General features: G+C 50.1%; 1 protein-coding gene across 3 annotated transcripts; it reads left to right on the plus strand.

Moving 5' to 3' along the window:
- Window positions 1-422: 422 nt before the first annotated feature.
- Window positions 423-14,151, plus strand: LOC120663731 (putative methyltransferase C9orf114 homolog). 3 transcript variants are annotated; one of them, XM_039942629.1, is made up of 12 exons: window positions 426-685; window positions 1,014-1,101; window positions 7,562-7,944; window positions 8,029-8,235; window positions 8,322-8,388; window positions 9,247-9,305; window positions 10,320-10,398; window positions 11,789-11,907; window positions 12,008-12,087; window positions 13,110-13,179; window positions 13,566-13,643; window positions 13,710-14,151. In XM_039942629.1, the coding sequence occupies exons 3-12, from the start codon at window positions 7,681-7,683 to the stop codon at window positions 13,773-13,775; spliced, it is 1,089 nt and encodes a 362-aa protein (XP_039798563.1). In that variant the 5' UTR covers window positions 426-685; window positions 1,014-1,101; window positions 7,562-7,680; the 3' UTR covers window positions 13,776-14,151. The 3 variants fall into 3 exon arrangements, 2 of the variants coding, with proteins under 2 accessions (XP_039798563.1, XP_039798562.1); XM_039942628.1 differs by having other exon boundaries at window positions 430-685; window positions 13,724-14,151; XR_005670606.1 differs by lacking the exon at window positions 13,710-14,151 and having other exon boundaries at window positions 423-685; window positions 13,061-13,179; window positions 13,566-13,581.
- Window positions 14,152-15,496: the final 1,345 nt, after the last annotated feature.

Below are 15,496 nucleotides of genomic sequence, written 5' to 3' on the forward strand. Positions count from 1 at the left end.
CTCGTGGAGCCACAAAGAGATTGCGACGCGCCCGTCGCCTACGGAGTCTTGGATGGACCCGGTGATCTCACGAATGACGCGATTTGGTCTGAGTGTAGTTGTAGATTTGTTTGTGTACGCATGATGTGAGTGTGGTGTGCGTGTGTAGAGTTGGTGTGAGTTATACATGAACATATTCTACAGTTGTATCTAGATGAGAGGTTAAAAAAAACTGCATGGCAACGACTGAATTGGTTATGACCGTTTAAATGGGACGGATTTGGGCCTAAGGCAACTAGGGCCACGGCCCTAGTCGCGGCCCAAAAAATCTCTTGTACCTCTGTAATTTTCTACGGCCCAACGAGAATTTATATAGAGTGAGCTGGGCCAGTTCGTTTCGCAGCCCACCAACGGTCCGCAAGGCGCAAGCTGTACGCGCTCGCAGCACCCACCCGCCCGCCTAACCTAACGAGCGCAGCGCCGCCGCCCGTCGATTTGCTTGCCCGAGCCAGGCTGCTCGTGCTCATCTCCCGGCGGGCGGCGCACGGCGCGGCGTCCCAGGATCACCCAGCCGCTCGGCGTCCAGGGCTCCAGGCGACCAGCGGCCAGCGTCTGGCGTCCTCCACAGCTCCACTCAGTGACCATCTAGCACGGGCATCGGCAGGCTAGCAACCAGCATCGAAGGCAGCAAGCCCCAGGAAGCAAGGTTAATTTTTTATTCTACCTCCCAATTAGTCTCTCTTGCAATTAGTCTCAGTTATGAAAATCACTAAGACAGAGTTGAGAAGTAAGATAGGGAATGATTGGTTGAATCATCGGATGACATGCTATATTGAGCGAGATATTTTTGCTCGCATTAAAGATGAAAATATTTTACACCATTTTCAAGAATTGAAGACTCCTTTGATAAAGTTGCCTCCAACACTACAAAGTGGTATTTTACATCCAATTATCATTTCCACAGTTCCACTAATTAGGTGTATTTTGCATATTACTTGCCTAATTCCTTTGAAATATCCAACTCACTTGTGTAGGCTCAGGCTCAGGTTCAGTTCCTTCCATTGATGAAGATATAGATATGGTAAATTGATAGGCGAGATCAACCGACTCGGCACTTGTTAGGTATTTCTTTTCAATTTTTTTCAAATTTTATTGAGTTTGGTATACAATTAAATTTGGAACTGGAGATGTAGTCTAAATCATGCAATTTAAGCACTTTTCGGTTATTGATATTATGACTATTACTATGTGGATTAATTTTAGTGCTTTAAGCACTTGGATAAGTGGCCCTAGACGTGAAAACCTGCCAGCTCCGTCTACACATGCTGATAAAAATCTTTTGACCATTCTGACTTAATAGTCCTTGTCCTGCCTTATGTTATCTAGATGAATAAGATTGTAGTAGCTTTGATATTTCAGTTTATAGTGATTTGCTCATAACAATGATTCAGTGTGCACCTAATGGATGATGTCTTGTTAGAAGCTCAATTCTAACTCTCATTGAGCTGAGAGGATGACAATGAACTTGGGGCAATTTTCTGGTTTTCTCATATTCACAAACTCAAAGCCATGCCAACCCAAGGGGCTGGGGATACATACTTATAGGCAGCTAGGGCAGGCAGCCAAAGATTGCTGCAGCGAGGCAGCAGTCAAGCAAAAGATGCTGAGTGCTAGTCTAAGATGCTAGTCAAAAGAACTAAAGCTAGATGCTGTCCTAGCAAACCGACTGTCCTAGCAAATTGAAGATATGCTAAAGAAATAGATGCTCTGGTCCTTGCAAGGACCCTATGCCTTATCCATTCAGCACAAAGACTTATCCATCATTCTCCCCCTAAGTCTTGTGCGTCGTCTTGTGGGAAGATTGGACCATCCCGGTCCTGGAGCAGAGCTCAAGGAACTTGATCCTCCCAAGGGGCTTGGTGAGCAGGTCCGCAAGCTGGTCCTTGGTGTTGATGTAGCTTGCCTTGATGCTCCCGTCCTCCAAGCAGCCTCGGATGAAGTGGTACTTCACCCGAATGTGCTTGCTCCGTTCATGGAAAACAGGGTTCTTTGATGGATAAGTCTTTGCTGGTTGGTCAGCATTGTACCTCTGCAGCATCTCTTTGCTGCAGCACATGGTCCTTGAGGGACAGTCTGTACTGGTGGTCTGGTGGTCTTTGTGGGGCTGCAGCATCTTTCCTTACTGCAGCACGTAGTGGTCTTGCTGCCCCTAGGACAGCATCTTAGAGGACAACATATTTGACTGGTTAGTTTTAGCTTTTAGACTAGCATCTTAGACTAGTTTGGCATGTGCCTTGGCTGCCTGCACCTGGCTGCCTATAAATATGTACCCACCTCTCCCGTGGAGAGTATGGCTTTGAGTTTGTGAATATGAGAAAACCAAAAAATTGCCCCAAATTCATTGTCATCCTCTCAGCTCAATGAGAGTTAGAATTGAGCTTCTAACATTCTTTGCCAGGGCCAGAGCGGACTTGCTGTCCCCCCTGAGCTCCACCGCTTCAATGTCTCTGCAGAGGAGATCACCAAGCAGTCGAGCGAGCCAGAGCGCCTGAGTCGAAGCGGTGGAGGCCGCTATGTACTCAGCCTCGCAGCTGGACAGAGCCACCACCTGCTGCTTGACCGACTGCCAGCTAACGAGGCACTCGCCGAGGAAGAAGAGGATCCCGCTTGTGCTCTTGCTGGTGTCGATGTCGCCGGCGTGGTCGCTGTCGCTGTACCCGATGAAGTGTGCCGTCCCAGGGCACCTCGGGTAGTGGAGGCCGTTGTCGAGAGTCCCCGCAACGTAGCGGACGATCCTCTTCACAGCCTGTTGGTGCTCCGTCATCGGTCGCTGCATGAACCGACTAACGTAGCCGACGGAGTACGCCAAGTCCGGCCGTGTGTGGGCGAGGTAGCGAAGGCTCCCCACAAGGCGCCGGTACTGGGTGGCGTCCACCTCCACCGCCGTGCTGTCACGGCTCAGCTTCAGCCTCTCCTCCATCGGAGTGAGAGCTGGGTTGCAATCGGTGAGCCCAGCTAGCTCAACGACGCGCTTGGCGTAGGCGGGCTGTCGAAGCGTGATCCCGGAGTCGTCCTGGTGCACCTCGATCCCCAGGTAGAAGGAGAGAGACCTCAGGTCGCTCATCTGGAAGGTGGCTTTCATCTCTTCCTTGAACGCCGCCACCTCCGCATCGTTGGTGCCGGTGATCACCAAGTCGTCGACGTAGACACCCACCAGCAGGGCATTTGCTCCATTGCCCCGCCGGTAGATGGCCGCCTCGTGCGGGCTTTGCTCGAAGCCCATCCCCTTGAGCGTAGAATCCAACTTGGCATTCCACGCCCGTGGTGCCTGCCGCAAGCCATACAGGGCCTTGCGCAGGCGTAGCACCTTGCCCTCCTTGCCGGGGATCGCGAATCCCGGCGGCTGGTGCACGTAGACCTCCTCCTTCAAGTCGCCGTTGAGAAACGCCGACTTGACGTCTATGTGATGGACGCGCCAGCCCTCCTGGGCAGCCAGCGCAAGGAGGAGTCGCACGGACTCCATCCGTGCCACGGGAGCGAAGGCATCGTCGAAGTCGACTCCCTCCTGTTGCACGAAACCTCGTGCCACTAGGCGAGCCTTGTGCTTGACGACGGTGCCGGCCTCATCCCTCTTCAGCTTGAACACCCACTTAAGGGTGATCGCGCGGTGACCACGAGGGAGATCAGCAAGCTCCCAAGTACGGTTCTTCTCAACCGCGTCCATCTTCCGACTGCATCGCGACACGCCATGCCGCGTATCCCTCGGCCTCTGCGAAAGACCGAGGCTCGCCGTTGTCGCACGTGAGGTGCAACTGCCTCCAGATCGTGAGGCACCAGTCCCGGCACCGGCTGATCGCCGAGAAGGTCCTCCATCGTACGGTACCGCAACGGCTCGCCGTCGTGGTACGCGTCGACGCGCTCCTCGTCGTGAGAGAGCGGAGTAGCGAACACCACCGGGCTGTGCTCAGCGCGAGCAGGTGTCGGAGTAGACGTGCCCAGAGGAGTGGCTGTCGGTACTGGAGTGCGTGGTGTCGCCGGCTGTGGTGGTGCAGGCGAGGAACTCGTCGCAGCCGTAGTCGCGGCTGGAGAGCGTGGTGCTGTCGGTGTAGCAGGCGCCGGAGTCGGTGAAGGCTCGGGGATTGGGGTAGGCGCGCTCGGCGAAGAGGAGCTGCCTACTCCCCCAGCTCCCTCGAAGTGGACGTACTCGACGGTGAAGCCGTCGTACGTCGGAGCCGAGCCGTCGTCCCCCGCCTTGTCCCACGCCCATCCTCGCCCTTCGTCGAACACAACGTCGCGCGCCGTGCGCACACGCTGTGTCTCCGGGTCGAGAATGCGGTAGGCCTTCGAGCCCTCCGCGTAGCCGATGAACACTCCCGGAGTGCTCCTGTCGTCGAGCTTGCCGATGTGGCCAAGCTCCTTGGCGAACGCGAGGCAGCCGAAGACCCTCAGGTGGGAGACCGCTGGCTTGCGCCCGTGCCAAGCCTCATACGGCGTCATGCCGTCGAGCGCCTTGGTGGGCGAGCGGTTGAGGATGTAGACGGCCGTCACCACCGCCTCTCCCCAGTACAAGGCCGGCACCCCCCTCTGCTTGAGGAGGGCCCGAGCCATCCCCACAACCGTCTGGTTGCGCCGCTCGACGACGCCGTTCTGCTGCGAGCTGTACAGTGTGGAGTAGTGGCGCTGGATGCCCTCATCCGCGCAATACGCTGCGAACTCGGCCGCCGTGAACTCGCCGCCGTTGTCGGTGCGCAGCACGCGCAACTTGCGGCCGCTCTCCGCCTCCGCAGCAGCCTGAGCACGCCTAATGGCGTCCGCAGCCTCTCCCTTGCTGCCGAGGATCATCACCCACATGAAGCGGGAGAGGTCGTCGACGAGCAGCAGGAAGTAGCGCCGTCGTCCTGGTGTGGCCGGTGTCACCGGACCACACATGTCCCCGTGTACGAGCTCGAGCCGCTCCCTGGCTCGGAAGCTCGCCTGCTGGGGGAAGGAGTGTCGCCTCTGCTTCGTCAGTACGCAGACGTCGCAGAGCTGCTCCACGTGGTCGAGGCTCGGGAGGCCTCGCACCATCTCCTTGGCGCTAAGCCGCCTCAGGGCCTCAAAGTGAAGGTGCCCAAAGCGCTCGTGCCACTGCCATGCCTCGTCGTACCTGCGAGCTGCAAGACAAAGAGGCTAGGCCACCCCGACGTGGAGGATGTAGAGGCGGTTCTTCCGTCGAACCACCCTGGCGAGAAGCTGGAGACGGCGGTCCCAGATGCGGAGGACCCCGCTGTCGATCACCACGCGGGAGCCGCTCTCATCGAGCTGCCCATGGCTGATGATGGAGTTCCGCAGCGTCGGGATGTAGTAGACTCCGGTGAGCATCCGGTGCTCTCCGGACTTGGCGGTGAAGATCACGGAGCCCACGCCCTTGATCTCCACGGCGGAGGAGTCTCCGAACCTGACGGAGCCACCTACGTCGATGTCCAGGTCGGAGAAGAACTCCCGCCGCCCGGTCATGTGGTGCGTGGCGCCGGAGTCGAGGTACCAGCCGTCGACCCTGTCGTCGTCGTAGCCGTTGCCGAGGAGGACTCGGGCACGCGGCTCGTCGAGGTGGAGTAGAGCGGTGGCAGGCGGTGCCGCCGGATGCGGCTCCATGTCCTCGTGGAGTAGGAACAGAGCCGGCTCGTCATCCGGCTGGGCCTCCGCGACGTGGGCTTGGCCCCCACACCTCCGCTGCGGGCAGTCCCTGGCCCAGTGGCCGGGCCTGCCACAGTTGTGGCAGGCTTCGTCTCGTGCCGCCTTGGGCCTATCGGCGGCCCCGGCTTGGGCACCTCCGCGCCACCGCGCTTGCGGCCACCAGTCGAGGAAGAGGGCTCCCCCTCCTGTCACCGCGCCGGGCCTCCCACTGCTCCTGAGTGAGGTGGAGCTTCCCACCGATGGAGATGCCTCCCGAGGGAGGCTGTGGCTCGTCGCTGTCGACGACCTTGAGGCGACCTATCGCCTCCTCGATCGTCATGGTGGAGAGGTCCAGTGGAGACTCGATCGAGCGAGCGGTCTGGCTGTACCTCTTGGGGACGCAGCGGAGGAGCTTCTCGACAGCTCTCTCCTCGTCGTAGGTGTCGTCGCCGAACTGCACCATCTTCTGCAGCAGAGTGTTGAGACGGAGGGCGAAGTCATCGACATCCTCACCTGGCTTGAAGGCCAGGTTCTCCCACTCCTTACGAAGTGCCTGCAGAGTGGTCTTGCGGTCTCGGTCGCTGTCGATGCGTGCCGTAGCGATGGAGTCCCAGGCCTCATTGGCAGTTTGCTTCTTGGAAAGCGTGAATGCATCTCGGACGGGGCTGCTGCGATGAGAGCATCCAGCGCCCGTCGATCCTCATCGTAGTCGACGTCGCCGTACCGGACTACCTCCCACATATGCCGCACCTGGAGCTTCACCTCCATGACCGCGGCCCACTCGACGTAGTTGGTCTTGGTGAGGATGGGCCACCCATCGCCGGGACCGACGTCCCTGATCACCGCCTGGAAGCCGTGGTAGCCGGGGGCGCTGCTGCCGCCCTGCGCGCCGCCTCCTGGGCCGCCGCCGCCGGCCTGCGCGCCGCCGCCAGGGGCTCGGCCGCCAGCCTGCGGGCCGCCGCCGCCGCCGGGCGCGTGAGCCACCAAGTCGCCGCCGCCGTGCGCGCCGGCGTCCAGGCCGCCTCCGCTGAGCGCACCGGCCTCCGGGCCGCCGCCATGGGGGTGCGCTGCTGCCCACCGCGCGGTCCGCTCCCGCGCCCTCTCCCTCGCCAACTCCTCAAGGTCCATGTCGGCGGTGGTGTCGCCGGTGATGGAGCCGCTGAGGCTGCCGCACAAGGTCTCAACTTCAACCTCCGCCGCACGAGCTGCATCTTCCGCCTCCTCTGCTTCCACCTCCGCCCTGGCCGCTGCCAGCTCCGCTGCAGCCAGCCTGGCCGCCCTCGCCGCTGCTGCAGCGGCTTGAGCCGTCGCTCGCCTGCGTTCCTCTGCCGTGGCGAGCTCGGCGTCTCGCTGACGCCGTGCGCTCGAGGCGACCGAGCGCTGAGACGGTGCGTCGGACATGGCGCGCCTCCAAGGGGCTGCTGCGTGGAGAAGAGAAAGGGAAGGGGGAAGCAGCCGGTGCTGCGCTAGCTGCTGCTGGTGGTGGCTGGGCTGCTACAAGCGTTTGGGAAGGGGAGGAACAAGAGATATCCAACCTACAGGAAAGTACGGCTCTGATACCAGTTGTTAGAAGCTCAATTATTACTCCCATTAAGCTAAGAGGATGACAATAAACTTGGGGTAATTTTCTGATTTTCTCATATTCACAAACTCAAAGCCATGCCAATCCAAGGGGCTGGGGATACATACTTATAGGCAGCCAGGGCAGGCAGCCAAAGATTGCTGCAGCGAGGCAGCTGTCAAGCAAAAGATGCTGAGTGCTAGTCTAAGATGCTAGTCAAAAGAACTAAAGCTAGATGCTGTCCTAGCAAACTGACTGTCCTAGCAAACTGAAAATATGCTAAAGGAATAGATGCTCTGGTCCTTGCAAGGACCCTATGCCTTATCCATCCAGCACAAAGACTTATCCATCATGTCTTTCTTTCAGGTTTAGGTGCATACATGTCAATTGACATTCAGGATCTCCAGACAGTTACTTTTTAGAAAAGTGTGTCCAAAAAAGTTATTCCAAACAGGGCCTATCCATATTCCACCCTGTCCGCCGCCATGAACACTGCCGACAGTGTGGCAGCAGCTGCCGAGAAGGCACGGCGCAAGGACAAGAAACAGAAAAGGAAGAAGTGCAAGGATGCCATTGAGGACGGCGCTGCAACAGCTGAGGAAGGCACACCCCACGAGAAGAAGAAGCAGAAGCAGAGGAAGGATGGAGGTGAGTGGGAGGAGAAGCCGGAGAGGCTGAAGCCGACTGTGAGCATCGCTGTTGCCGGCTCCATCATCGACAATGCCCAATCCCTTGAGCTCGCCACCATGGTCCGTACCCCTACCTAGTATGGTGGATCAGTGATTATGATTCTCGCAGCACCAAAGCTTAAAAGGGCATCTCTCCTGTTTCAGCTGGCTGGCCAGATCGCCCGCGCCGCAACCGTCTTCCGCATAGATGAGGTCGTTGTCTTTGACAGCACTCCGGCTTTAGAGAATGGCGGCACGGGTGATGGTGAAGAGAGCGGTGCATGTTTCCTTGTTCGGATATTGGAGTATCTGGAGACACCGCAGTACCTACGCCGGCGCCTTTTCCCGATGCACAAGAACCTGAAGTTTGTGGTGAGATGTCAAGCAATGTTGTTCTGTTGGCATTTGATGAATGATGATTTCTGCTGGTGCTAATTACACTGTGCTATTTCTGGCAGGGATTGCTTCCACCACTCGATGCGCCACACCATGTGCGCAAGCACGAATGGTCTGAGTTTCGTGAAGGTGACATCTCTCCTGATACTGTTGGTTTCAATTTTTAATTGCTAAACTCACAAGGCATGCTGAACATTTGGAATGATGCACTAAATCTTTATGCTTCTTGGATACTGACCATAAATGTTTATTTTCTAAATTAAATTATGGTCATGTAGAGCTTGCACATCTTCCCTTTCGTATATCCTGTTCGTTCAAAGGAGACACTTGAAGGGTGGGATCTTTTTGACACTGCTAAACTGTTGAAAGTAAATTGACTATTAGTAGTATGGTGGGGAGATATGTAATGCAATGTACAATTAGGTGGAGAAGTGCAAAAGAATTTGGTTACACTGAATTGCATATAACTTGCTAGTACTGATAAATACAAAGCGAAAAAGAAGTAAAACATCTACCTCGGTTGGGGGGGGGGGGGGTCTTGGGTTTGTTCTAAGAAGGTGCCGTGCTTCAAACCTGAGTGGAGTTGGAGTTTCAGTGACCCCTGGAGTTAAATGCCTTAACAGGTCCCCCTCGAGAACCTTGGCAAGTAAGAAAAAGATAATTGTTACTATTCACAAAAAAAACTGCCATCTTTCTGTTTCTTGGAACTTATTTGGAGTATGAGGTTGAATTTAAAATGGTATTGCAACTTAGACGGCATGTAGCATGTGTATTAGGATTTTCTCATGTTGATTTGGTGTCCAAATTAAATGTCTTTGCATCTAATTGGGTGTATTACATTGCACTATGTATCTCTGCTAGCATAAGGTGTTTGTTCCACTTATTTATCATCATATCCAACTAATTCATGTTGGATAATCTTCATCTATCACACATATTGGCATTTTTTTATCCAACAGATGCTTACATGTTACTGAATTTAGACAGGTGTAACATTGGAGGGTGATCGCTCAAAGGGGACCCTTGTTGATGTGGGCTTAAGCAAGGTATTATGGTCCTTTTAGCGTCCTTTTCATGTTCTCCACAACAGTTGTCTAGGGAAATATTTTTGCTGTGTTAGAAGATATGCTAAATAAGCTTTTGTGCAACCCTGGATGGCTGGATCCCTGCATCTAATAAAACTATGCTAGCAAAATCTGATGCACATGGTCCATTGAAATGTTATTTGTTGGGTTGAAGAGGTTAAGATTATTAAAATACCCATTCAGTTCTTATTGTTTTCGAACTGGGCTGTATTTGAGATAGATTATGATAGAAGTCGATGTGCATTCGTGGTTTGCATCATCCTTGTAGTTTATAGTAAGGACGGGTTTAACTTTTGCAATAACAATAGGTTGCAATGTAAGTAAATATTTTTATACTTGACATAACAGTCTAGAAAACAACATGTGTTCTACTTGATAATGCATATCTTCGGTAAATTAGAGTGTTCCAAATTCCTCAGGCAGCAACATATTACTGTGGAAAAAATAGGCAGCGACATGTTACCGTGGAAAAAGTAAGCAGCAACATGTTGCCATGGAAAAAGTAGAAAGTGTATTTGTCTTTACTTATGCTTTGAACCAACTTGAATCAAGTGAGGAACTAATTGATCAGCATAATATTGTATTTCTTAGTGTCCCAAAAAGAGGCTTGTAGTAGTTGCGTCTCATCTTGTTCCGGGGTTGTTTATGAGCTTAGGCAACTTTTAAGTGAGGAGACTATCAGACCTGACAACCTATGGGAATATATAAACTGAGCAAACCCTTAAATATATCCTGCTTTGGTTAAGTGGTTCTTTTCTCTAGTTCCGTTAATGTTTTTTTAAGACATATGCTGAAGCTAGGCATAACAACCCTAAGATTCTGACTGGTCTCAATTTATCATTTATAGATAAAACAAGATTTCACAATGTATATTATCTCATCTGCACTTAAATGACTTTATATATATTATATAAAATAAATGAACACTTCGATGCAATGGATTTATACTGATTCTAGTTCATCATGATTCTGTAGAATGTTTTAGTTGAGCAAATACTAGAACCAGGGAAGAGAGTAACTGTAGCCATGGGATCCAATCGTGACCTAACAACAGGTAAACAGCTTATTTCATGGATTACTATAAATACTACCATTGATATTTCTTTGTTGGTTCTATTGTCTGAAGAATTTATAATCTTGAGTAATCTAGACAACCCTGATGAGGGCAACTCCTATGCATTTACATTTGTTGGTTCTATTGTTATAGCAAACTTTCAAGAGAAGTGTTATGGTGCTTGGAAAGTACCTTAGGTTCCTCCCCTATAAAATAATCGAACCTTTTATCTTCATAAGAGCAGTTCAGGAACTCAAAGGTTTATAATCGTCAATGGGATGCATGTCACATGGGTTGCGGGGATGGACACAGCTGAGGCGTGGCGTGAGAAGTGTTTGTACGTTCTTTCTTTCGGTTGCGGGCAAATAAATAGAAGAGAACACCCTGAGAAGCTAAAGCTTCATCGCAGCACAAAATCCTCTGTGTTCACTCATGTCGTGTGAGTTCATCATCGTGTTCTTGAGTTGATTGTGTTCCAGCCAGAGCGCTCTGTCAGTCTTTCCCATGCTTCAGCCTATCCATCATTGACCTTTTGCCAAGACCCAAGAAGAGGAAAAGGCCGTGCTGTGCCAGATAGGCAGCTCATAAGGACTGAACCAAAAGGCCCCTCCCTCTATCAGAGGAAGAAGGGCATAGAAACCACCTATAGTTTGTCAGAGGAAGAATGTCACGGGGGACTCATGCGTCGGTCCAGGCAGCAAACAGGGACAGGTGCACGATGGGCAGGGCTGCCAGACTGGCCAGGGCCAGGGCACTTAGTTGCTGTTGAAGTTTTATGAATATTATTCGGCTGTGATACTCAGAAAGTCAGAAGGAAGATCTGTAGTACTGGAACAAAGATATTTAAGAAGTACTAAACTACCCTCTGCTCTAACTTTGATGAGAGAATGAAATTATTTTTCTACTCTTCCACCTAATCATCTGATTTGTACCTGGTATCCTATTTTGTGGTGCCATCCCATGACTTAAGTAGAGGTACATTTCAGTTTTGATCGATGGACCTGAACTAACAATTAATGTTCTTACGGCGTTAAGGCGAGTTGTGGCGAGTCACCACCGCCTAGCCGCCTAGGCGGGCTAAAACGCCTAGGCGGGCCAAAACAGGGGAGCGCCTTGTCGCCTAGGCGACGCCATAAGAACAATGCTAACAATATTGGGAAGGTACCTAAGGTTACCTTCAAGCATGTAACACCTAATTTTTTTTCAAATGATATGCACTCATTACGATATGTACTGTGGTTGTTGTCTCCTATTCCAAATTTTGATGTCCCTCATTTCAGCTCGAAGCTCATAATTCTGGTTGTTCTGAATTTATTCTTTGATGTATGTTTTGGACTATGTACTGTGTTATTTTGCCATTGTACTGTAACTGCATTTTACTTGCACGCAGCTTGCGTAAGGAAAGTTGTTCCCCTCTCCACCCCCAGGGAAGAGATGGGATCTTATTGGGGCTATAAAGTGCGTTATGCTTCAAGTTTAAGTGGTGTTTTCAAGAATTCCCCGTACAAGGTGCAGTTTTTGCATTCTCAATTTGTTGTTCAGAAAAATTGAGTTATTGTTACTTCTACCCTCCCTTGATTCATTCATTTAATATTTTCACCATCTCTAGGAAGAATATGACCATATCATTGGCACTTCAGAGCATGGACAAATAATTAATTCTTCGGAGCTGACCTTACCTTCTTTTAGGTATGCCATCTGTGATCCTCAATTCCTCATGGACCACCTTGAGAGAATCTGGATAAGATCCCTTCTATTATTCAGTTTTATGTGCTGAATTTGCTAGGGTGCTTCAGCTTTATTGAAGTACAGAAATCTGTATACAAAAAAAAGCCTTTAGTCCTAACAAGTTGGGGTAGGCTAGAGCTGGAACCCAACAAGAGCCACCAACAAGCGGACAGAACGAGAAAACAAGGAAATGCAGTTTTTGTTAAATAGTGTTGGGACGTTGGGGAATGGACCATAGCTCCTGAAAGAGGCCATGGTGATCAGAAAGTATGACTCGGCACAAATAACAGGACTACACGGTGTTGGAAACACCATGACCCCCTCCAGCTGCATCACAGCGCACTACCATGAAGAGGAGGCTCTAACTGGTGGAAATATAGCCCATAGTGCTTTCAAAAATCCCCAAGCCAATGCCTTCCATACTTACTGTACCTGGGGCAGAAACGTAACCTTGATGGTTCCTAGCTAACCCCAATGCCTATAAATACCCACCCTGCGGCACTAAAAACCTTGAACACACCGTACCCCTAAAGCCCTACGGAACCTTGCCTTCCTGCTCCAGGGCCCCAAAATACTTATTTGGCATTGTAATCAGGAACACTTTATATTTCATCAAATTGTCAAATAGTTACATGAAAGTGTGGTTTTTGTTTAATAAAACTGGAAGCAGATCTCTACCATTCTTAAATCCAACTGCAATTTGTGAACATGACCAAAGTTCTTGTTAATTGCAGTAGCAGCTTCCATATTCTTTGTTTTAAATTGTCATGAGTGGATAAGTTTTAAATCAAGGAATTATACACTTAATTAATGAACTGATACATTGTAGTAAAATTCGTTCTGTATAGGGATAAGTATTTATACTATTTCCATAATCTGATGGCATGCATTGTAACCATGCGTCTAATGAGAAAAACTCACAACATGTATGTAGGTACCATTATTAGAGTCTATCTAGCCACTTATGAGGCTTCATTTGGCAGGCATCTTCTGATTGCATTTGGTGGACTTGCTGGTTTGGAAGAAAGCATTGAAGAAGATACAAATCTGAAAGTATGGTTGTTCTCTTTCTTACAATACTTCCAATTTCTAGTGCAACATGATCTTGCATGAAAATTTGGAGTTAAGAAAGTATTCTCTATGGTTGAATTAAGAGCACTTAAACTGTTAACATTGCATGAAAATCTGTGCTAATTTGGTAACTGAAAATGTTCATCGTTCATTTGTGGGGGCTCTTTCATTTGATTAATTATTGTCATACTATTGGTGTTAAAGTTGCATAAGTCTGTTGAATTAAGAGCACTGTTAACATTCATGAAAATCTGAGCTAATTTGGTAGCTGAAAATGTTCATCTTTCATTTGTGGGGACTCTTACATTTGATTAATATTGTCATACTATTACTTCGTTGGGTGTTAAATTCGCATACTTCTCTGACAGGGCAAACATGCGAATGATGTATTCACATCTTATTTGAATACGTGCCCCAACCAAGGAAGCAGAACAATAAGAACAGAGGTACCTGCGTTCTAAGCTTTAAAAAAGTCCATTTGTTATAAAATCTGTTTATGCTAACAATAATAGCCAACTTTTCCCAGGAGGCCCTTCTCATTTCCCTCCAATACTTCCAAGATCCCATCAGACGAGTAGAACAGCAAATGTAGGTTGTGATACAGACGCATGCAAATCTATTCTTGTTCTTGGGCAACAAAAGTGAAGCTGCTTGCTATAGAGCTCCAGCGGTGGCATTGGAGTTTGCTCACAGAAATTTTTGGCCTGTTGCCTATGTGTCAGTGAATTTTAGTCAAGAGGTCGCTGTTGTGAACATCTTTGGGCACTTACTGAAGCGGTGAAAATTTGTTGTGGAACTGATTTCGCCGAAAGGGCTTCGGTGTTTGGTGCCCATCTCAATGTATCCAGTGGTTGGCCACGGGACATGATCTGTATCGTTGTTTTATGACCATACAGTAGCAATGGACTGTTGTTATGTCTTGGTAAAGATAAAGATTGACTTGTTTCCGTTTTCCCCCCTTTCTTTGAACCAAACTGCAGTTATCCTTGAGTTCTACGAGTGATTTAGAGAGAAACTAAAAAAACCTACGGTTATTTTGACAGGCGTTGCAAAAACCTACAACTTTTGGTACTTTTTGCAAAAAATAAAAAACTATTTTTGCAAAATAGCTAGAGTTTCGGTCCAAAAAAAGCTATAGTTTTAACAAATTTATAGGCTTTTGCAATGTCTCAAGTTATGGTTTTATGCATGTAGGCGTGCGGGCTATATAAATCATACATGTAGGCGTGCCTAGAAGCCAGAACACCGGGGCCCAATAAGCCAGGCCGACTTCTCGGCCCATGGGAAAATAAGAAGTGGGGTCAGCATTCTTATTTCGAGCTCATAAATAGAATTTTGGTTTCTCCCTAAAAAAAGAATTTTGGTTTTGGCATTCTGATTTTCTATCCCTGTTTATTTTAGCATCTCCACTCTGCTGCATCTGGATTATAGACTCCACCCACAAGACACGGATCGGGTGCAGTCTCTATAGCAACTGTAACTTTAGCCGTTGCAAGATCTTGAGCGTCCTAAAAGAATCCAAGGGTCAAATGATGTATACGGGGACAGACGCTGGTTGGAGGGAAAAGGCAGGACTTGCGCTAGCTGGAGGGAAAACGCGCGGACTTGGCGCCATTTTCATCTATGCGCGAGAGTGAACCTGCTGGTGAGGCAGGCCAGTGACCAGCCGCGCTATGGAACCTCCCTTGGAGTTGCCTCCATCTACAGATCCCGCCCCACCTGCTCCTCCATCCATTGCTGAAGTCATTGCTCCTCCGGCGTCTCTTCCTATGACTTGTGGACGCACCAGTGCTGCTGCTCGTGGGCGCGACGCATCGGTCGTCCTCCAGCTCTAGCATCCCACTGCTGAAGGAGGCGCAGCTGCATCAACTCCGGTGCTGAGCAAAATTCGTGCAACGAAGACGAAGAAGGCCGGCGCTGCACAGCCACCCTGCGGCCCCGCCCCTATGCAATCTCCTGCAGCGCAGAGTGGACCGGCAAGTGCCAGAACAGCTGCAGGCCATGGTGCCATGGATGGCGCCCAGCAACTGGTTGAGGAATCGCCTACTGAATGTATTATGCACAATTGTGGAATGGCTGCAACTCCTTTTTGGATTCCACAATTTGGTATGGCATTCAGTAGTTTTGATGAAGCTTGGAACTTTTGGGTCATATATGGTGGTCGAATGGGTTTTGATGTTCGAAAGTGTTACACAAACACAAGTGATATTGATGGATTAGTGACATCAAGTAGGTTTGTATGTTTGTTCCAATCAAGGTCCTCGGGCTGAAAATTAAAGATATTGTGTTGGCAAGCGTA

This window comes from Panicum virgatum, chromosome 3N (assembly GCF_016808335.1).
Source record: "Panicum virgatum strain AP13 chromosome 3N, P.virgatum_v5, whole genome shotgun sequence".
Lineage (NCBI taxonomy): Eukaryota > Viridiplantae > Streptophyta > Magnoliopsida > Poales > Poaceae > Panicum > Panicum virgatum.